General features: G+C 37.2%; 1 protein-coding gene and 1 long non-coding RNA gene across 2 annotated transcripts in view; one reads left to right on the top strand and one right to left on the bottom strand.

The window, feature by feature from the left end:
- LOC134536324 (lutropin-choriogonadotropic hormone receptor-like) overlaps positions 1 to 24,485 on the top strand; it is a 133,017-nt gene that overhangs the window by 81,670 nt on the left and 26,862 nt on the right. The window contains exon 6 of the mRNA XM_063376076.1: positions 13,279 to 13,344. Within this exon, the coding sequence (XP_063232146.1) occupies positions 13,279 to 13,344 (66 nt within the window). The remainder of the gene's footprint in view (positions 1 to 13,278; positions 13,345 to 24,485) is intronic.
- On the bottom strand, positions 22,398 to 24,403 carry LOC134536039 (uncharacterized). The gene is made up of 4 exons (XR_010075751.1): positions 24,130 to 24,403; positions 23,866 to 24,012; positions 23,009 to 23,191; positions 22,398 to 22,608 (listed from the first exon to the last, which is right to left on the bottom strand). It is a non-coding gene; the product is annotated as an uncharacterized LOC134536039 (long non-coding RNA).

Raw genomic sequence — 24,485 nt, 5'->3', positions numbered from 1 at the left:
CCATAACGTTATTGAGCTGATTCAACATTATTATTATATAATTTTATATTATAATGTAAAAAGTAAAAAAAAAAATCCAATTACGAGATACAAACCCCGTCCCTCGAGGTTAAAAAGAGCGCTCTCTACAGCTGTGCTACCGCGGCCGTTGACATATTGCAAGGAGAATATGTATTATAATCATTATAATGCCAGTTTTCTTGGGTATTTTAAAACTTTAGATTACTTTTTACTGTGACCATTTCAGTTTACCAAATAAATGTCAAGGTAATTTCACTACCATAAAGTTTTATTTGGCACACAAATACGTTTGGTATATCCTCTAATGTTTACGAATGTATGCGGGTTTTTGTTGCTACACGTGGATCCGCCATATTTGGTCACGTTTCCGTTCGTTGACATCCGTTTCATACTACAGACATTACTCCTACCAAATGCCGTATCCCGAGAGCTAAGATGAAATTTGCCTCGTCCGTGCATGGTGCGCGTGGTGCGAGGTAACGGAACGCTACCGTGCTCGCCCCGGAGGGGGACGCACCACAAAGCCGAAATACCACAACGCCGAACGTACAATAACGCCGAAAACCATAACGCCGAATGCAAAATTGACTACAACGCCGACAGCTAGAAAACTGCTGTGTACCACAACGCCGAATTACCACAACGCCGAAATACATTAACGCCGAAAAATGTCATTGCAGGACTGCCACAAAGGTTAGGTTAGGTTAGGTTAGGCTAGGTTAGGCTAGGCTAGGTTAGGCTAGCCTAGGTTAGGTTAGGTTGTGGTATTTCGGCGTTAAGATACATTTAAGAAACACACACAAATTCATTCTGTTGTTTTTCATTTTGCTCCTGTGCCCCCAACCCCCTCCCCGGCGGTACTGTATTTCGGCGTTGTAGTACACAGCAGTTTTCTAGCTGTCGGCGTTGCGGTCAATTTGGCATTCGGCGTTATGGTATTCGGCGTTATTGTACGTTCGGCGTTGTGGTAACGACCCGCCCCGGAGGCCCGCCAGGAACACACGCAAGCGGCGCTGGGCGTTACATAAACACAACCCGCGCGTTCACGCGGTGGCGAAGCGAAGCGCAGACGGAGCAGCTGCGAAAGCGGGAGGCGTGACGCAACCACCTGGTGGTGTGGGGCCAACACCTGCAGATGTAGACAAGGGGTTGTTGTCTTCGACCGTCCCGTCCGCACAACCACTTCCTTTTTTTTCCCCTTCGCAAAGCATCTCCCAAAAGCAGGGGTGTCAAAACTCGCTCGCTCCGCAGGCCAACACGTCATGCACGCAGCGGGCTTAGTCGTTTGTTAAGAGGTAGCAGCCTCAATTATTTCGCTTTTAATCATTCGTGTTCGTTAATTCATAATATAACCATATTTATTGTGTCATACAATGTTATTTTTTTCTACTAAACAAGTACTTATTTAATGTGTTTTTTTTTATGAACTTAGAACAATATGCTTATGTAGCATTCGTCTTCAAAATCTTTATTTTTAGTGATCATTCATTAAATTAATAAAAATTAAGTTTTTCCTCAACCATAGAAACTGGATATTTCAGAGTTTTGGGAAAACATGATTTTTATTTATTTATGAATTATGTACTAAAATACAGAGGTTAAAAAGAAAGGATTTCAGTACACGCGACGATTGACATAAAAATTTGCCTTTCAGTTCATCATTAAATAAGGACATGTTTAGTAGAAAACACCATTCATGAACAATCAAATATGGTTATATTATGAATTTATTTCAAATCAGTGCCAAAGTGCGAAATATTAGAAGCAAAATAATTTAGGGAACTACCCCTTAACTGGAAGGGATAAGAACCGAAAAAGGCCATCTTGGTTTCAACAGCATAAGTTAATAGAGACTGGCTAGTACAAATAGTATCAGGCATGAAGTTATTGGTTTTTAGTTATTAACTAATTTTTTGGGAATGAACTACAACCATTGAATATAAATATACGTTTTATTTATATTTAGTGCTACAACCGAAATAAAACTGTGAATAAACAATATGTTACAGTCTTTGTGAATCACTTAAAATATTATCACTCTGACTAAAGTAACAGAATTTTGATGTGTAGCATCTTATCTCCCGTTAAACGGCATTTGGTAGAAGTAATTCCGTGAATGGAACTGGACTCGCATGGAACGGAAATGTGTTATAAATACGGTGATGTCATCTGTGGCGGATGGCAGGAACCAAAGTTTACAAAGCCAAAGATAAGCTTTATAGCACTAACTGTTTAGTACATATTAACAAGATGGGTAGTATTTTAATAAAATTACATGTCAAAAATCTGGTCGAAAGCCAGATGTCTGGTACATATTTCTTAAAGTCTTTTTTCGCTTTTATCGGAACCTTTTCGCTCAGCAAATAGAATTGAATCGATAGTCGACGCAGCTGCTGCGGCAACTAACTCTAGCGGCGGGTGCAGAAACTGCGTGTGATGTATTTTAAAACACGGTTTTTGTATACTTATCACGCTCGGAATGTTTTTTTTAAGAATTCTACGTTAAACTGGTAGCATTCCTCAACTATCAAAACTGGTCCTTAGATGATCAGTCATGTTTGACTCAAATCGATTGACGCAACCTTTCTGATCAAAATGATTGGCCGTCTAAGGGCCTACTTTAAACCTTCACGGGACGGCGCAAGAGGAAGGGAGGACGCCGGCCTACGTGATTATCGATCCTGTCCGCGATGTCACTATCGATCCTATCCCGCGATACCGTAGTCGAATGTGCGGAGTGGTCAGGTCTGGCCTGGGGACTCGTTGGCGCTATCTGCCCGAAACACGGGTTTCCCCCCCCCCCCCCCCCCTTTTCCCTCCACCGCCCCTTTTTTTAACTTTCTGTGATCGCATCGCCCGAGGAAATTGGTTTCGGGATCGGATAAAAGGGGCCCGCGCCAGCCATTTTGCGTCTATACAAACATCTCAATCGTCGCTAAGTCCCGCGGCGCAATTCATTACCTAAATCGACGGAGAGGGGAGGAGAAGGTTAGCGTACCGCTCCTACGCGACGAGTTTCATAATAGTCAAAGTCGTCACCATCATTGAATGCGCTCATTTTCTGAAGCACGTCAACGTTACGGATAACAATTAATCCACGCAACGAATGTGAACGCAAGTTGGCAATTAACCCAAATAACGTGGCATGCAGAGCTGTGACAGCTTCCCACTGGAATTCGAACGCATTTTCCCGAAACATCATTCATTTATTTTCTCCCACAAAAAAAAATTGTTATGTGTGACATCGGTACAAGGCATTTGACAGGAGTTATTTCGTGAATGTAACGGAAGTCACGTGGAACGGAAATGTGTAACCACGGTGCTGCCATCTGTGGAAGATGGCGCGAGTCAAAGTTCGAAAACATACGGGGTAACTTAGCATTAACTGTTTAGTGAATTTTAACAAGATGGCAACGTTTTAATCAAATTACGTTTTGAAAATCAGGTCCAAGATCAGGGTTTAGTTGTTTTGTTTTTTTTAGTTTTTTTTTTGGAGTTGTTTTTTTATTGTGACATTCAGGCTCTTCATTGTGAAGCTGGTTAAGATGACATGGGCGTGCTAGGTAAACTTAAATAATAAGGCTTTAATAAATGTAGTCTGCCCAGAGTTGGAGCCTGTGTGCATCACTCTAATTTTGCTATGTACAGATATGGGGTAACCTGTACAAGTGGATCGTATGTAAAGTGGCTTAGAGTATTTATATCTCACTTAAGGCATTATGACATACTTGAGGGTAGGACAAGAAGTGAGAAATATTTTTTTTAGGTTTGTTCTCACGTTGTTCTGTTTTATTTAATCACATTCGTGAATGATGGCCAGTGTGACAAACAAGTTATTTAATTAACCATAATTACCAAGTATTTAATAAGTAAAACGGGGCGTTTACCCTTTTTGTAGAGATTCTGTTTAAAAAAAACCGTTAGTTGTAATGTGTATGTACACGTGTGTACTATGTACAGCTACACGTTGCTGCGCCAATTTCTTTAACTAGTAATTTATCACAACTCTGTATATAACCTCTAAGTTCCCACAAAGTGGCGTGACAAATATTAAGTTATATGAATTATGACGGCTACTGGGGCCCTCTAGTATATACGTGGAACGACATTTAACAGCTAGCAAAATACATACTTTATATATGGTCAGGATTAGATTCATACATATAAAATTACGGTAAATAAGTAGTTAGGCGGTATTTTTGCGGAAAAAAAAAGTTAAAAATCCGACAATACTTTTATTATATGCTCTTTAACTTCCTCTTTTCATTAAACCCGGCGGAGATAAATTCCAAATACTTTAGGAGATATCGAAATTTTTAATTTTCATAGTTGGGCGATATTTGTTAAAAAAAATTAAAATTCCGAAAATACTTTTATTTTATGCTCTTTAACTTCCTCTTTCCATTAAACCTGGCGGAGATAAGAAATTCCAAATACTTTGGAAGATATCGATTTTTTTAATTTCCATCACAATACATGTGCATTCATGCGGCGGCGTTTACCATTGTTTCTTGTTTACGAGTATTATATTTTTTTTTTGCGATGTAGGTGAATGACTACATCATTTTCTACAAATGCCAAACGAATTGTAACCTCCTCTAACTTACGTGAGTTTTTAACGTTTCAAATTTTAATGTTTTCTTTGTTATTTGAATATTGTTGCGCAAGTAATAATTACAAAAAAAAAATACGTGAGTTCCTACTGTCCATCCTTTGTACCGGTTGGTTAGGTCAGGTCAGTTACATTATAAATAGGCCTAATTTAAAACTGAAGAATAATTAAAATTAAATCACATTATTTTTAATGTTACCTTAGTTTCAAAGTATTTATAATGTAACTGACCTCACATAATCGACCATTTTAATTAATTAGGCATTCACGAACACACGGCAAAATAACAAAAATGACGGCGGTCAAATGATTACACAGATCTTCTATAGCAAAATTAAGAACGGGGATATCTCCTAAAGTATTTGGAATTTCTTATCTCCTCCGGCTTGATTGAAAAGAGGAATTTAAAGAGCATATAATAAAAGTATTTTCAGATTTTTAACATTTTTTTTCGCAAATACCGCTCAACTACATATTTACCCTATAATAATGACAATCCGTATGATGACCAAGGAAGAAATAATGTTCAAAGCTAGTTGCCGTTACGGTGCACAGAATTATTTCAAAAGTTAATTTATATTTATGATGTTCTAAAAATCTCAGGGAATGTTTTTCTTAAACTGCTCCGGCGTAGTTCGGTAAGGTATTTCAACGAAACGTTACTTTCTGGACTACTAGTATTGGTAACTCTAGCGTGTGAAAATGTATACCTAACTGAATTTGTTAAAATGTCGAAGTAGTTCACCTTGAAATCCTAAAGTCACTAGGGAAACATGATATAACGTGGCGTCACCTCAAACCGTAGTAGCAACAGCCTACCTTAGCCGATGGATGCTGGGGTCCAGATGTGAACGCAGATATCACACTCACGCACGTAATAATCGCGGAGGTTATTACACACAAATGTTCACGGCGATGTCGCGAAATCGATTTAAATATGACAAGAGTGTCAGTGCGCGGATTATTAACAAAATATCCCGATTGCCGAGACTCCGTCGGCACACGCACTCAGGACAGACGTCCAGGAAAACCTTCTATATTTTAAATTGTCGCTTTCGTACCGGCCGCTCCTCGGCCGGCCAATCACGACGCACCATCGCGGAAGCGGCTGTTGAAGTTCTAATTAATTTCTTTTTTTACTGAAAATTGCTTAAATTAGCGAAAATAAAACGTCCAAATGTATTTAAAATAAAAATAAATAAGTCTGGAATGTTTACTGTTTATATTTGTAACAAATAAAGTTTGTTGCTAGGCAACTACGGTAAAAACGTAACACACGGCGGGCGAACAGTGTTAGAACTCGGTAATATGGTAGACACATGTTACATAGTAATCTCGAATCACGAAATTGCTGGCCAGCTTACATCCATTATTTAAAAAGGAAAAAAAATACAAAATAGACAGAAGGACATTAATTAAATTTTAGGTGCTTATATCAGTCAGTAAACTTGAAATTATTTTTGATACAATATATTATTATACCTAGTTAAAACCAGGTCGTCATAGTCCAATGGAAGATCTTGACTGTTCTGTCTAGTTTCGAGTAGTACCTATGTCCGGAAATTGCGGATGTGTTGTACATAGGTTGCACGGACTACTACATGGCCCTAGCTGCTCCCTGACAGTTGATTGTGGGGATCAGCTGCTGACGTCACTCGTCAGGAGGATCCGTGGAAAGGGGTGAAGCGGTAACCAGCCCGTCCGACGAGACGGGCGGGACTGGACACAGGAGTTTAATTTGGGGGGCAGGTATAACCGGGACCCCACCGAGCAAAGAGTCAAAAAGAGAGCGCGGAGATAAAAAAAAACGGAGAAAGAGAAAAACAGGGTAAAACAATTGCCTCGTAAAACGCGAGGTAAATATGTAGTGTAGCGGTATTTGCGAAAAAAAAGTTATAAATCGAAAATACTTTTATTATATGCTCTTTCACTTCCTCTTTTCATTAAACCCGGCGGATATAAGAAATTCCAAATACTTTAGGAGATATCGCCGTTCTTATTTTGCAATACAAGACCTGTGCTATCATTCGACCTGTGCATCATTCGACCGTAGCCATTTTTTTTATTTTGCCGTGTGTTCGTGAATGCCTAATTAATTAAAATGGTCGATTAGGTAAGGTCAGTTACATTATAAATTATTTCAAAATAAGCGGACATTAAAAATAATGTGAATTAATTTTAATGGTTGTTTAGTTTTAAAGTATTTATAATGTAACTGACCTGACCAAAAAATCCTGACAAAGGATGAACAGTAGGAACTCATAATTTTTTTTTACTTATTACTTGCGCAACAATATCCAAATAACAAATAAAACATTAAAATTTGAAACGTTAAAAACTCACCTAAGTTAGAGGCGGGTACAATTCCTTTGCCATAAGTAGAAAATGGTGTAATCGTTCACCTACGTTGCGAAAAAAAAAAAAATTCATATGTATTCGTAAACAAGAAACAAAAGTTAACGTCGCATGAATGCACAGGTATTGTGATGAAAATTAAAAAATTCTATATCTCCTAAAGTATTTGGAATTTTCTTATCTCCGCCGGGTTTAATGAAAAGAGGAAGTGAAAGAGCATATAATAAAAGTATTTTCAGATTTTAAATTTTTTTTTGCAAATACCGCTACACTACATAATTACCAAACGCGAAAATTGATAGGACAGCTGGATCTCACTCACCACAGCGGTGGGTGGAGAAGACGAATCAGCGCATCTCGCCGAAAAACGGAGCACAACACCGCACAGAACAACATAACACAAGGCTTAGCTCACAACATGACGCTCAGAAGTCGAACTACATCTTTCAGGCAAAAGTCTTGAAGCACTAAGGCGCTAAAAAAAAAAAAAAAAAAAAAAAAAAAAAAAAAAAAAAAACTGCTGGTCCGTAGCCTTGGTAGCGGCACGGTCACGCGCACCTTGGAAACTGCCCACGAGTAGACGGTGACACAAACCCGCGATCACAAGGGAACCAGGTGTGAGGGTGCTGACGGTGGGGGAGGGGGGGAGGGACCCGTCAAATTGGGAAGGGGGACGGGGGCACGCACGTGCGACAGGGCGTGACGGGAGGTGCAGCGCGCGCGGTCGTGTCTGGACCCGACACGTTGGTAAGCTCGCCACCTCGTCTGCACGTGAGCGCGGGTGAGGGGGAAATGTTACCTGCTGCGAACCCAACGTGGGACAGTAGCGGGTCCCGGTCGCTCAGTGCTAGCCGGGTACTACAGGATGGGTAGACGTTTAAATTGGGGAGGGGGGGAGCTCCCCATTAGAAACAGTAGGGAAAAAAAATTGGTTGTCTGTAAAGTCGGTTTACGGACGATAGTTTAACGTGACAACGTCATAACAAAACACTGATGAAATGATTGCATACTTTTATGAATAAAATTGAATAATTTTTATTGAATTATCACTACTTTGTATGGATACAAAGAAGGAGTGAAATGAAATCTACAATGTAATTGATAAATTTACTTTTATTTGCACTCATTAATTCAAACATGCTTATTACTTTAACGAAGAGATTATTTTAACTATAACTTTTATACATGTTTGCTATTTAACTTCTTCCAATCTGTGTTATTCTGTTAAGGATAGAACGATGATAGGAAAAGTAGGAAACGAATGGGAGTGTTTCATGTTTAATGTGCCTCGAAAAAGTCAAATCGATGGTTGTTCCAATCGAGTGGAAGAGAGATAGATGCGGCGCAAGCGTACAATGAGCGTAACGGGACACAGAGTAACGGGACAATGTGCGTAACGGGACACTTTTTCGTGCGTGCAGCCGGCGTTCATCGATTTATTAGACGTTGTCACGTCAAAAAATATATTTAAATCAGAGCCACTTAATACTCGCCAAACTCTTGGATGGATGAAAAAGGGTAAAACTGTGCCGAGATTTCAACTGATTTGCGGCACCTTATATGAATTTAGAATTTTGGTCTGCAAATCGAATGATTCGATAGTTGACGTGGCTGCTCTGGTAGCGAATTCTAGCGACGGGTGCAGAAATGTAGTTATAAATATTGACGATATCTTGTTAATTAATATTGTAAACCATATTTTAACTTTAAATTATTTTATATCCACGTTTTCTCAAGTGTTTATTTCGTATTAAAAATTTCAAAAAATTTTCTCTAAACGTATGTGAAAATCTGAAACTTAGTAACGGAAATTACGCAGATGTACTTACATATTTGTCTTGATCCTCGCAGGGAATTTAATTTAACTCGGCTGTCTCACGTCTTCGCCTGTGCCGTTTTTTTTTTTTTCCTGCCGTTTAAAAAGCTTCGACTGCTTTTCCTGAGTGTTTGAACATTTGTCTCTCGTGCGTGCCATGACGTCACAGGTGCACGCGGACCCAATCAGTACTGGGAGAGCTATTGCCCTTCGAAATTCTCTATCCCCCTCCCCCCTCTCCGATCACTAGCCAGTGGTATCTGTGATCATGTTCGACTCAACGCTTCACGGCGTAACAACGAGCAGAGTTTGGGGATGTCGGTTGTTGGTGCACAGATGGGGAAGGGGGGTTTACGTACGCCGTGCGAAAGTCGTAAAAAAATGTTTTATTCAGAGACAAGATTCCCCCCCCCCCCCCCCCCCCCCCGATCGATGTTTACGGCTTCTTTTTTTTTCTTCGAAAAACGACAAAAAAGAAAAAGAAATACGGAGGGTTTTAACGTCACGGCTAGCAGAACAAACCACCCTTTCACCCTTCCACCCTTTCATTGCGGCATAGCATAACACACCCTATGGTCACCGACAAATAAACCCCACGATTGTAAAAAAAAAAAATCTTCCGCAATTTCACGTCGATAGTACGACGTCGCTTTGAAAAAAAACCTTCCCCATTCCCCGCAACACCTTTTTATTATTATTATTTTTTTTTTGCAATATCTTGCCCCAAGTTATTAAACCGGCGCGGAATGTTTATCGCTGCGCTGTGAAATATCAGCGGACGAATCGAGAGTGTTAGGGAACGCATTACGCTATCGCCGAACTCAAATACTGAATGATTTGTAATAAGGATTCCATCGCAATTCATTCGGTCTTAACATCATACAGAAGGGGGGGGGGGGGGGGGGGGGAACTATTACGGCAGACATAATAAACCGTCTGAAGCGAAATACGTCAATTTGTCCTTGAGCATATATTATTACTGGGAATAAAAGTCTATTTTTATATTGCAATAAATTTTCTAACGTGAAAAGATACCGATTAAACCTCCCTACCCAGCGTATATTACCAAAGATAGTTCATAAGATGCGGTATAATGTGTGGATGTAACTTTTTAAGATATTTTTTCTAAATATTAGAACTCGCTTTTTTATATTTTAAAAAAGCATGCATTTTTAAAAATAATTATTGTGTTTTTAATACAATATAGTTTAAAGTTTTTAGGGTTCGATTAAAATGATAGTATTTTGTATAGTGTAAAAACACTAAAATTTGTAAACCGGTATAAGCTTAATTTTTTGTGTATAGAATTAAAAAAAAAAAAAAAACATTTGAGCTATTCTTTCAGTACTCGCCAGAGTTGTGTAACATATAACCTCGGTAACGAGCGAACTCATGTGTTCTCATGTTGCAAATACACTTATAATACGAAACGTGGACACGAAATTTAACGTAGAAATCTTTAAATTTATGCCGAGCATGAATAAATATATTCGCAAAAAGTGTTTTCAACAACCTTTTCTGGACGCGAATCACACGTACTTTCTGCACTCGCCTGTAGAATTCGCTGATGGAGCAACTGCATTAACTATAGAATCATTCGATTTGTATACCGAAATTTCAAACTATTATAAAACGGTTCCTATAAAAGCAAAAAAATAAAAAACCTGAAAAAAAAAATTCTGAACCTCTGAATTTGACCTGATTTTCGACAAGGGTTCTTATTAAAGAAAACTGTCCATATTGTTAAATTTCATCAAACGTTTAATACTATCAAGTTTCCCTTTGACTTTGTGAACTATGGTTCGCGCCTTCCGTCACAGATGGCAGCACCGTGGTTACACATTTCCGTTCTGTGACTTCAGATCCATTCACGAAATTACTCCCACTAAATGCCGTATACCGAGAGCTAAGATGTTACACATGAAAATACAAGATAATGACAGTTGTGTCACCATGAAACTTCTCAAAGCAATGCCACGAAATATTCTGATAAATATATAAATTATTTTTAAATCAATCTCGCATTTATTGCTATTAAGGGAGCGAACAAGTCTTTTATGTCATTTTTTTGTAATGAAAATTTTAACGTCTTTACACACAAACAAATAAAAACTGAAAAAAACTATAATAGTGGAATTTATACACTTTATATTTCTCTATCTTGTTCTTAATTTTTTTATCATCTGGGTCATTGCTAAGAAATTTAATTAAAGCTATCATTTAAACCTAAAAAATGGGGTGTGGCTGTGTCATGGACACGGCCGTGTGTTGTACGTAAATACGTGTACGTAACATGTGTGTGTGTATGTGTATATATATATACACTATTTTCAATTAATGTCTTATATTCAATTTATAGATTTTGACGAGAGCTGACGATTGAAACTATAACTAACGTCGTAGCTTCTCCGAGTCAAAAGTTATACTAAATGTAAAAATCGAAACGCAGCAAAATGACCTCAAAATGGCGGCGCTTCCCCCTCCGCCGCGCGCGATGCGTCACAGCCCTCACTTAGCGTAACGAATTCTTTGATCCTTTAGCCATCCAGTGGTGTAATTAAATTTCGGGATGGAGATGATAGATATGCAGCTGCAAAACACAAACTATACCTATCCCCCGATTTTGTTATCATTCGTTTCTTTGAATTGCCTCCCACTATGGAAGCAATTTTGAAGACGTATTCGCGTCAAAAACGCATCGCATATCCACGGCCGTGACTGGAATTATAACCTTAGGTTCCCGCGCACTCTGGCCGGTGGCACAGCTGACTTGGGACGAACTGCAAGCCGACTCACGTTATTGTCCCTGGAAGAGAGGGCTTCAGAGGCCACTGGCTTGCCCACCTGCGAGCGCCCGTACAACGCGTCGTTCGCGCGGTTTACTTCTCCGATGGCCGTCTGCCTAAACTGTAATCAATACGCCGGACTAGAGGTGTTGAGGGGAGGAGTGGAGAAGAACGGCCCCATTAAACTGACCGACGACAACATCTGGCGTCGCGGAGAGAAATTACGACTCCTCCGAGTGGCGGGTAGCTCTTGTTAAAACACGCGCCGCGGTCTTCAAATCCTCGATTACACCGAGCGAGTTAACTGCGATGTAAATGTTTTTTTTTGACGTGACAACGTCTAATAAATCGATGAACGCCGGCTGCACGAACGGGAAAAAGTGTCCCGTAACGCACATTGTCCCGTTACGCTGTGTCCCGTTACGCTCATTGTACGCTTGCCCCGCATCTATCTCTCTTCCACTCGATTGGAACAACCATCGATTTGACTTTTTTTTTCGTGGCACATTAAACTTGAAACACTCCCATTCGTTTCCTAATTTCCCTATCATCGTCCTTAACAGAATAACACAGATTGGAAGAAGTTAAATAGTAAACATGTATAAAAGTTATAGTTAAAATAATCTCTTCGTTAAAGTAATACACATATTTGAATTAATGAGTGCAAATAAAAGTAAATTTATCAACTAAATTGTATCCATACAAAATAGTGATAATTCAATAAAAATGATTCAATTTTATTCATAAAAGTATGCAATCATTTCATCAATGTTTTGTTATGACGTTGTCACGTTAAACTATCGTCCGTAAACCGACTTTACAGACAACCATTTTTTTTTATTGAAATAAATATTCATACAATATTAAAAATATTTATAAATTTGTACATCTACATGAAAACAACTGTATCAGTACAACATAGTCTTCGCAGTGGTACTGTGTTCGGATTCTTACCTGGGCAATTATTCTTTGTGTTGTCCCAGTACATACCACATTAAAAGTTCTTTGAAAACCGTTCCCTGAATAGCTTTCCAAGTGTTAACTGCGCACATCAATAAGTATGATACAACAGTATTAAGTAAAATTGTTTAATATTTTTTATCTTTTCCATGGTTTGAAAAAAAAATTATACTTGGATGAAACATCAATTAAAATATAAAATTATGCGCCAATTTTCGTAATTAAATACTCAGTATTATCTCGAAAAAAGCATGTCTGATGCATGCAAAAATAACCATAGCAATGAGTTGTACAGAGTTACAATATCTTTCTTGTAGGGTTACAACTATTTCCTGGCTGCTTGTTTCCAAAAGAATCGTTTGTAAAAGTATAAACAATTTTGTTTACACATCACTGGCGAGAACTGAAAGACTGACCTTTTTTTAACATGTGCATCCTTAGCCCAATCGTAAGTGAAGAGCTTGCCAACGTTTCGGTCGACATTACAGTTTCTGTAGTTGGGAAAACTGTTAGCCGGATGATGGCGATTAAAATTTTGACCGAAACGTCGGTGAACTCTTCACTTTCGACGCGGCCTAGAAGACTGTCATCATGGGAAACAAAGAAACAGGATGGCCGGTACAGGATTCCAACCTTGGGTCTTTCGAATGTGAACCACGGTGAAGACAACCCTAACAAGGCTCGTGTGTCGTCATCGTTTGAAATATATGCCCGATATTTTGTTTCAGAGATTTGGAGAACAACCAGATTAAAAAAATTCCATCCAAGACATTCAACGTGAACGTGGAACAACTGTGAGTACTTTGCGATGTCATTAAAACCTCTCTTTGTTTTTTTTTTATATTTATTTTACAGTTTCATAATTCTGAAAGTAATAAAAGTTTTAACAATATAATTAAAAAATTCACTAGCCTGGAGGTAAGTTGTCCGCAAAACTGAAAATACATTCCTCCGCAGCCATCATCCTCTACTCACAAAATTATTATTATTTTTTTTTTTTACGTTATGTACGCTGGTAATTTGCTAAACAGTTCATCAGCTTGGCTCACGTAAAAGTTTTCATGTCGTTGAAATAATTTTTAACTTTTTTAATTACGTCGAAAACCATTTTCCATCAGATACATTCCAGAAAGTAGAATAATGAAGAATGTTGTCCTGAGAAGTTATTAAAAAAAAAAAAAACTCTACGCCTCGTATATTCAAAGGATTTTTCCGTTAAAAACCATAATAGCCCCTGCTTTGTTTTAATCTCCATATGGTTCATTTTACGTAGTTTATTGTTTTATATTTTTGTAATTGTTTCTGATGTTATCGTGTGTATATCTCGTGTGCTTTGTTAGGTTAGAGAGTAGATCAGCTTCTAATATATTAGTATGCGATAATGTCTTTCAGAAACATAGTAAAATCACTTTTCGTTCTTATCTGGTTATTTATATATATATATATATATATATATATATATATATATATATATTAAATTTTCGACACTGAAGTCACTAGAGAAGAATGTACCTACACAACGACAAGGAACTGGTTATGGCATATTAGGTTAGGGCCCATTCCCCGCATTAATCCTGGAGTGGTATCGGGCCGCCATGGAAAACGCGCATAGCAAGTGGCTGAAACAAGATTCGAAACTACGTCCTCTCAATTGAGAGTCCAATGTTTTGCTGTTGGTGCGGGGTTATAGCGCATTTCAACCTTATTTTTCAGTATGCATTTAAATTGTGTTTACTCTCTCTTTCCAATTCACAATTTCTGCTATTAGCGCTGTCCTTGTTTTAGTATGCTCTGTTGCCAGATATACGCAAAGAACACAAAAGTTTTAGACACAACATTAAAATTTATTGAAATTTGTTTTTTTAAATGTTCTTTGAAAAAAATATTTTTAAGAGGAAAATTTGGAATGAGAATTTTGGAAATACATTTTCTTGTTGTATTTTATCCATCATCTGATAATTTTCAATTCTATATTCTACGTTTTTATTAACTCGCTTTCTTGTCTGCGTGTTTATTTGTCTGTTCGGTACAAATTTTGCAATGGATTTTAAACTTACTTCATGATGAGCTAGAGATAGCTCAGAACATAGCAGACAATATTTACAATATACATAAATTATAGCTAATAATATATATTATTTATTAATAAACTACATACAACGAATTTATTGCATTTATTCGTTTTCTTGGTCATCCAGCTTGGATTATTACTTCGAGCTGTAATTATATGAATTAATTGACATGCGTAAATCTGTTTTGATTGCAGATGGCACCATAAGTCAGTCATGTATTTAAAATTGGTAACTAAGACGTATCTGGCATTAATTAGTTTTAATATTTAAATAAAAATCTTATAAAATTAATTTTGATGGCTTCTTTGTTTTATTTTTCAGAAAAAAATACAATTTAACATATTTAAATATTACTGGTAGGGAAGGTATAATAATTAATTTTCTATTTCAGATATGATCTGGTGAAGAGAAACTAAGTAAACGTTAAATTTTCTGTATGTCTCTGTCATAACCTCATCAAGATGTTTTAAAACGATTGCAAAATTTCACACACACGAGACTAAAGAGCAGAAAATAATAATTTAAATAAGAAATTTTAAATTTTAAATATACCACATTTTAAAAATTGATAAAATAATTTCTGCTAGCCCCATACAGATTGTCCTGAAAATTTGTGATTGTGAATTTTTATTACCTATGAAAATACTTGTAAGTATTTTAAAACAAAAATAAGTGGGGCACATGCAATAAATAATTCATGCATGAACAGTTCACCTAAGTCACTAACAATTTTATTCCACTGCAAATTATATGAACTGTTACGTAAATTTTCTCAGCGGCAGCTACTCTCTACACTCATTATTATCTATAGCACGCGCTCCAAGTTTTTTCGATTTAAATCCGACAAGTATTTTTATGAGTATAAAAAATTCACAATCACAAATTTTCCGGCCACTCTGTATGGGGGTTATCAATCTGTATGGAGCTAAGGAGAAATTATTTTATACTTGTTTAGTCCGTTCTAAAAACGTGGTACATTAAAAATATATATATTTAAATATTTTTTTTTTAATTTAAGGGCCTAAGCCATTTTTTATGGAGATAATTAGAAGCAATATATATCGTCCTAGATTACATCTCAAACTTTGTTGCCAAATTATTGTTGTAAAGGAAAATTTGAGGGTGTGATAGGGGCTTAATAAATTAACACAGAGGTGTGTGTGAGAGAGAGAAAAAAAAGGAGGGGGGGGGGGGTGAGAGAATTCCAAACTCGACGACGTCGATGCGACGGAACTGGGGGCGCGAAAAAGCGAACGTATTTGTGGCCGCAGGGTCGGCGGAAAAGGAAGGGGGGGGGAGGTTGACTTCTCGTGTTTTCTCTTCGGGAGGCCGGATTTCTCTTTATCTCTCTCTCTCTTCATCTCCGTGCTTCTCGTCCTCCCGGGCGGGCTTCGTGTTCGTCCTAATTTGCCGTGACAGCTCCCGCGCTTTGCCCTCTGTGAAAGGGGACGCGTGAGCGCGCGCACGCCGACAAAGGGCAACCGGATGCAAACGACTTCATATTCGCGCGCCTCCCCGTCCAAAGTTCCACTACTAGGGGGTTGGGGAGGGAAGGGGGGGCGAACGGATGTGAAGCGGACAGGGGTGTGTGTGCTTGTGTGAGAAAAAAAAATACCCTGTCGTGATGCGTCTTGGGCGTAGATTGGATGTACGCACTCCCAAGACAGTCTTCCATGCGTCAGCCTTAAGACTCTTATGGAGCGGAGCCCTCACAGCGATGAGCCGAGCCGGCCACGTGTTTCTGCCCTCCGGGAGGCGTGGTTTACAGCCGGGGGTGGAGTCAGACGGGCAGACGCGACCGTGACGTACGTGCGGCCGGCTGCCGGGGTGGGGAGAGTCTCAGGGTTTCCACCCCTCCTTTCCTTCACTGTGCATTCCTTAGCCGCGGAGTGCCTGGCGACACTGGCTTGCAGGCAGTTATCAACTGTCCGAACAACACTCTCATGGACGTTCATGTCCTTGAAGGAATCAATCACAATATATTGCCTGAAATTCAATATGTTCGACGGTAAACAAGGGAAATAAAAACAATCAATTTTATTTTATTTTTATGGTTATTCGCAGAAACACTTTGTCTTTTATGAGCTGAAGTATTGTTTTTATAATGGCCATTTCAACATAATTTTCCAAATAAAATTTAGAGTTAGTATTTTACAATCACTTAAACCTACTCTTAGAGTAAAATATTTTTACTCTAAGAGTTTACAATACTGAAATTAAGATGATAGGTCTGGATGGGGAGGGGGGGGGGGGGAAGAAAAAAATGCTACATCTGCAAATAATTATTTCAATGCCATGTTTGTTTAAAAAATAGTTTATCTAAAATAATTTAATGAGTTTTAAGTTTTTCTAGGCATTCAAGTATAATTCTAATGTATAAAATACTGCGCGAAACATAGCAAGCAGTCTGGTATGGGAATAAAAAAAGCTTAATGTTTGCTGGTATTATCAGAACACTGTAATCTATTAAATTTATCTATTTTATTAATTTATATGGTCTTTAAATATTTTGGATAATAGAAGCCTCATAATATATAATAAAGTAGTATCATTATGGGGCTAAGAGCACAATGCTATTTTTATGGGACTTCAATTTTGGTGTCTGCGTCAGTTGTGGCTGCCATTCGTATGTATTCGCCCACGTTCGGGAGTTTCCGTCGCTTTCAAAATTGACCAAAATTCGTAAAATATCAACATAATTTAGGTTTTTATTGTATGAAGGAACCAAATTCGAAAAAAATTCACTTCTTAATTTACTTATTAAGTCACACGATTACAATCCTTAGTTCGACTCCCAGTGAGAGTAAATTTGTTGTTTATTCAGCTTAGAAATTCGAAAAAGTTAGAATAAAATTATAAAAATTTCGCCTTTTTAATAAAATAACTAATTAAATCGATTTCAGTTCTTGGTTCCATCCTCACTGAAAGTTAAAAATAAAATAATTTAGGCAAAAAATATCAATTCAATTAAAAATATTTTACCAAGAAATTACTATTTACAGGGAAAAAACATTAAAACAGCCAGGTAACTCATCATAAAGCAGACGGGCCATTAGGAAGACACACAAGCATACAGTCAGTTATGTGGTCTGTGCGGTATTGTATGGTTGTCGGTCGTATTATTATATTTTTTTCAGTGTTGCAAACTTTTATTGTAAAAATTGCTTTAATTTAGGCTTAATGAAGGTTCAATAAAACTATTAATAATAAGTAAAAAAATATTTTATTCGAAGTGACCAGGATCCGAACTTACAATCTTGTGGCTCCCAGACGCATTTCCTTTTAAAAATATTTTGTTCACAATAAAAATTAATTGGTAATAGGTATAGTACATATTTACTAGTTCAATTTACAAGCAAGCAATTGGCTACAATTACAACAGTATTATACATAAGCAATACAACAATGGAAAACGTAGGAACAAAAAATAGTATATATCACTGGAAATCTGCTTTCAAAATTATATAATCCTATCAATGTACACATTTAATATAACTTGAAAATGAAACTCTTAAATATTACAAACCTATTTCCTTACAGAATCCTCATTTTTTAACTTATAGCCTGCGTTTTACAAGTTGTAAATTGGCTACTGTCAAAACATTGAACACCAATAGTTATAACAATTTTGATAAAAATGGCGAGAAAAAAAGCACAAATCACTACAATCTGCTTTCAAAATAAACTTCTGTCAGTATACAAATGTAATATAATTATTTACAAATTTTTGTGTGTGAAACTCTAAACATTACATATCACTCACTTCTAGTACGGAATTCTCACTTTTCAGCTTACTCTTTCTAGTTTTCTTCTGTTTACACGAACTAGCCACGTCTCGTATTTCCATATTTCTTGTGTAGCGAGGGTCAACAAGTTCTGGAACCAAGCAGTCATTATAAAACTGAACCAACTGTTGTTGCATTTTATTTTTCCAGAATAGGTCATCTCTTTCTACCCTTGTAACTTTTACAGGATGATCCTTAGATGTCCAAATAGCCAAAAGACAGAATTTCCTGTTTGTGATATGTAACTGACCTTGAATTTGAAAAAAGTAATCATGATTTTTTTTCAAACCAGTTATTTCATTTGTACCCATGTTGCATGTTAAGTACCGTATTTTTCCTTGTAACACTGCTTGGTTGGGTTCCATGCCTGCTGCAGACGAAGGACATTTTATTTCCACCAAACCATCTTTTTCAATCAATCCATCCGGCGTAGCTCCAAGGAAAGGCAAATCTTTATCTATAAAAAGACCACAAGGCTGAACAGAAATGTTTTCTTGTTTTTCTAGCTGCTGGATAGCTGTTGACTCGTACTTTCTTCCATATGACAGAGATGGAACGTTGAGAATGTCAGGAGAATATATAATATTCTTCACCAAACTTCGGCAACTAGTAGTCGGGCGTCGGCGACATATTCTTCCAAACTTCGATGCTGTTAGCATTTTACGCCTACGTTCTAGCCATTCGCCACTTCCTGCCTGAAGCAGGGTACCTCTTTCTATTTCTCTGCGTTCAATGTCTGTTTTCTCGAGTGACTTAAAATGCAGTTCTTTTTGCGCCTCGTAAACATCAGGAGCCATGTCAGTTTTTTCACTATGTTCACCATAGTCGCTGTCTCCAATTTGCTGGTATTTAGATTTTGTTTGTTTATTAGAAATAAGAGCTCGTTTGAAGTGCTTCTTTTTCATGTTTGCATTTTCTCTTATTTTTGATCTGGAAGTTTCTAGCTTCTTCACAAACTTATTTGGGCTGATACCATCACACATCGTTTTGTGAAGGACGTAGTGAGGTTTTCGCGTGTTATGCGAAACGACTGCAGCAGAGCATCTTGCTTGATACGACCGCTTCATAGCATAATTGATCCTCTTTCCTCCAACATATTTTGCAATTATGGAATTTAGTTGTTCCACTGCGTTACTATCGACATCATAGATCAGGCTTCTTGAATGTTGAGTCAAATAATGCACTGCTTTCATTATGTTATCGTACAGGCCACAATTCTTCATCTCAGGAACTAAGTTTTTCTCTCCTACTTTTGGTCCAGGGCAAAAGTATTGAAGAGATGAGCATTTCTCGTGCTCACCGAAAACATGACTGGGGCCATTCAAAATATCTTCTCGAAGAGCAAAGAATTTTTGTGCAATTGGTTTGTCTTCTTTTTTTCTGTGCTTAATGGCTTCAGTTACCGCTCCCCGTAGCTTCAAAACTTTCTGACTAATGATTTTTCTCAGAAATGGAGGGCCTATCTTAGTTTGCTCTGATAGTGTTCTAAGCTTGTTGCAATAGTTTCGCAAAAGGTGATTACGACACTCGATCTTTTCGACGGTCGTATTTTGGTATGGCCTTGCTTCCAAAATTTTTTTATAGCAGCTGCTATCACCATCTGCAATCATTTTACTATATTTAACATTGTATATAGGTTCACTTAATTTGAATCCTTCTACAATGATGCTGGACTCCATGCTGCTTGAACTACCAGTCCAATTTCGGTAGCATGTGTGAGAAGGTATGTCATTTGCATTTTGTGCTCGAGCACATACAAAACAAAATTTATTACGTACTGCCATAAAAAGAACTTTCTTTGTAAAAAATCCTACAATTGCTGCTACACCGGATAAAGCATTGTATTGTGTTCTGTACGACCTTTTTGACCAACAACCATCTACCACTACAGTTAAAAGAGGAATGCCATTTTCATCAACATCTCCTCGTTTGATTGCCAGGTTTATTTCTTCCTCAACTGCTTTTCTCATTTCTCCTAAGGCAGCTTTTTCCCACCCGTTAGATACGTTGTTGTGAACTTTGGAGTAAGTTTTAGAAGACATGCATGGTATTCCTATTGTAGCACATAATTCTTCCAAATGAGAAAATCCACCGCCAATACTCATTACTTCAGCCACAGCTCTTGCATTGATATCCATGTGAGTTGAGGAAGTGCCTGGATCATGTGTATGTAATGAAAATTGCCCATTGCACATGTTACATCTAAAGAGTACAACAGATGACAATCCACGCCGTATTTCTTTGAAGACCTTCATATTATTTAGTGAACAACCAAAAGCAGCATTATGATTCCCCAGCTCTACCAGCTTCATCAATACGTAACCGATGTCCACAATACGATGTCCTTCAAGCACAAAGTCAGTTTCTGTTGTAGTGGTCGGGCACATTTCTGTTTTATCAGAGGATTTTATGTTGGAATCTTCTTCATAGTTACAGGCAGATTCTCTTAAATAGCCCAGCTCATCGCTGTCAGTATTGGATACCTGAAACGAAGCAATATTTGAATGAACAAATAGTGCTGCAAACAAAAGAAATTATTTTTACACATAGTAGGTAATGTTTGAATGAATGGTAAAATGAGGGAGAATGCCGGTAGAGATTTTTGAACACCCACCATTGCAATGCAGATGTCTGTCACTATAAACCAGGAATAAGCATTGAAACATAAAAATTGAGCCAAGTATAATCTATTATCAAGGAAACGAGGAAAGTTGCATAAATCGCACTATTGTTACTTTACAGAAAATGAATAACTCGATATGACATCTGGTGTTGGTTTTAGTTACTCTCCAGTGTAACCGATGTGTGCACAGTAACACTGAGCCCGCCAGTTTATACATATGAGTGTGATAATCAAGAGATAATATAGGGATTTTGTTGTTCAAGTTTCTTACTGAAAATTCAAGTCATTTTAGACAATGCCCAGGTATTTTTATACTATTATTGTATGCGAATTTAAATCATTTCAATTAGGTACAAATGTACATTTTAACTGCTACTTTGTCAATCCCATATGTCGGTTGAGGTTGGAATGGCTGTTTGTTGTGATTACTGCAATTTGCCTATATCGCACCACTTAAACATGGTGCGATTTAGGATACTAAGAATTGAATTATAATTTTCTTTGTGAATAATTATTTCAGATTTTAGAATATGTCTAAGTGTTAATACGGAAATTGGAGGATAGTAGATATGGCACAAGCTGTAGAAAAATACAACTGGGCAAGCTACATTTAAATTTTAAATGAATGTGCTAGACACTACTGTGTGTCAATGTGTATACTTTTAGACATATCAGGGGTGAAGTGAGAAAGATATGTCCGCGTATGTGACCAGACCCAAGAAATAAAAGGTCGACAAATCGATCTACCACCTGATGCTTAGAAAGAAATTAGAACAACACATTCTGAAACTAGAAGAACTTATGCATTTGTCTAAGTATAACTGATGTAAGGAAACTTGCTTTTCAAATAGTTGAAAGATACAACTAATATCACCGATTTAATAAGGAACAAGAAATGGCTAATAAAAGTGTGCTTTGATGAGATCATGAAAAGGACACTGTGTCTCAGTCTGCCTGTTTGCACATCAATGACTCGGATAAAGGGATTCAATAAAGAAAATGTAAATGCATAATTTCGAACCATTAGATAAGGTAGTAGAAGAAAATAAAACTGATGCATTGAAAATTTTCATTATGAATCTGGATTATCTACTGTCCAAAAAAATGCTGGAAAAGTTGTATGTTAGAAGGGAATGTGTCAAATTGGCACAGTAGGCCTATCTAGTGGTGAAAGAGAAATGAAAACTACTATTGTATGCTGCACAAGTGCTTCGAGAGTATTTGTACCACCATTGATTATTCTGTAACGACAGCGAAATGTACCATTGTTGCAAGCTAGTGCAAGTCTCGTTGAAGTTTCAGATATTGGCTACATTAATCCAGAACTTGTCGTGAATTTCATAGAATATTTTGTAAAACCCATCAAACTATTTCTCGAGAACAAAGTTATACTTGCGATGGTTGGATATAGTAGTACATATTACCAGCAAAGTTAAAACATTTACCTGTCCATGTGAAGTGATTGAAGTCACGGATAGGTGGTCCAGAGAGTGCAAATTTTCTGTGTTGGTTTCATAATCCTGAGCTTCCAAAGAGTTCACAAATATTGGAGACAGCTGTTTCAGTACTGCGTATGTCCTAAAATGACAAAAGTATTCTTATATACATTTTTCAGTGGCCTACACTTTTTAGAAAATACTACTTATGTTTACAATAATTAAAACATTATGAAAGTCCGTGGCTACCCTTAGCTTTCAGGCAAAGAAAAAAATTAGGTGTTCTTGAGTATTTTGGGCAAACTTTGAGTCCTTTAAGGCCATTTTTGGCCATTTATTGTCATTTGTGATGGTTTGCCCCCTCCCCCTACAAATTCTGCCCCCTTACAAACTTTCATATGGGTGCCCTTGTGAGTAATGTAACTTTGATTATTAATTAAAAACCAGAAAATTTATGATACGGTAGCATTATGGAATGTGTACTGGCCTACATTCAACCAGATTATTACTAGTAAGGTAGAACCGATACTAATTTTACTCACTTCGTGTGTATCCCATCTTCCTGTAGTACCTCTTCTACTTCAGGTATGTTTTTACTCATAGTTTTCAGCTTTGTAGAAAGTACTTCATCTTCGGAAACGTCACATTCGTGTTCCAAATCTGCATGATTATGTTGACCAAGATTCTCTTCTGTATGCTGGCTAGCAGCAGCTTCATGCATTAGCCTGAAAGTAAAATAAAAGTTCAAAATAAAATAAGGGTTAGTATTGGTAAGGAAATGTATTTATTAACACTCTATTATGGCTAAATATATGCTAAGTAATGTAGCTTTTTGTTTAGCAACAGATGCTGTGTAATCTAAAACCGAAAATGGACTCGATTTTATAAGGAAATAACTAATATAACCTTTCTGTGCTCACTAATTCAATGATAATTGCTTTATCTTAAATATCAACATAAATTTTTCTACTGAAAATGGCCCGTTATCCAACAACAAATATAAATCACACTTCGAGTTGAACTGGCCACATTTTTTTGGAAGTTAATAGAGTGTTTGGATGAAATATTTATTACCTACTATTTTTTTAAAATCTGTTTGATAATTACAATAAGAGTAACAAACTTAAAAACTGTGTTAACGTGTACATATTCGCATTTTGAACAAATCCTTCATGTCGAATGACCACGAATAAAAAAATTATTACATTCAAGAATAGTCAAACCGGAAATGAAAACGAATTTTACCGTAAATTGTGCAGTGCTAATGGCTGTGGGAGTGGTGACGATAAGCACTGGGCGTATAATGACTAGAACGTTTGTAAAAAATACTATCCAGCTAAAATAAATAAAGAAACAGGCAGCTAACTGTATAAATAGCATAAAAATACTATAAACTTACTCTTTTTGAGTTATCAAGTTGAAAATTCCGCTTTCTGTCTGACTTGTACCAGGTGCTGACGAATCATCGTTCTCGTTTCCCGAACTCGTTAGCGTCCACGTTACCTCCTCTGGAAATGTGGAGATTTCTTCAAGTCTTCTTTTTTTTCTAAGAAACATGATACCATATTATGATTGTGTTTAAAAAACCTTTTGTAATTAAAACTGTGTGTTTCTGTTTTATTTCTTGTGATCTTTTAAAAATGACCAGTAAATATTTACTTACCTCTCTTGCTGGTATGCGATAGCAGCCGTTGCTTTTCTTTTCTTTCGTCGAGCACTTAGCCATAAATGGCCTGATTTGCCTATTCTCTTGTCCCGTTTCTCTTCCATCTGTTGTAACTGTAACTACTCTTACATGCAGCTTTGTAACTGATTACATCAAGTTTCTCCAGAAGACCAACTATATCGAATGTAAATATAAATGCTTGACAAATCCCTGAACAAACCTTTAAAACCAATAGTAGGAACTGGCACTCTGAATTACATCCGCTATCCCACGGAACCAGATTCACGCGCACTGCAGGATACAGGTATGTAGCTCCGTTTTCCTTGGATTGCGCATGCGCGATGCGTGGTGCG

This window comes from Bacillus rossius, chromosome 10 (assembly GCF_032445375.1).
Source record: "Bacillus rossius redtenbacheri isolate Brsri chromosome 10, Brsri_v3, whole genome shotgun sequence".
In the NCBI taxonomy this organism is placed as follows: Eukaryota; Metazoa; Arthropoda; class Insecta; order Phasmatodea; family Bacillidae; genus Bacillus; species Bacillus rossius.
The sequence above is the reverse complement of the archived record's forward strand: the minus strand, read 5'-3'. Positions and strand labels throughout refer to the sequence as shown.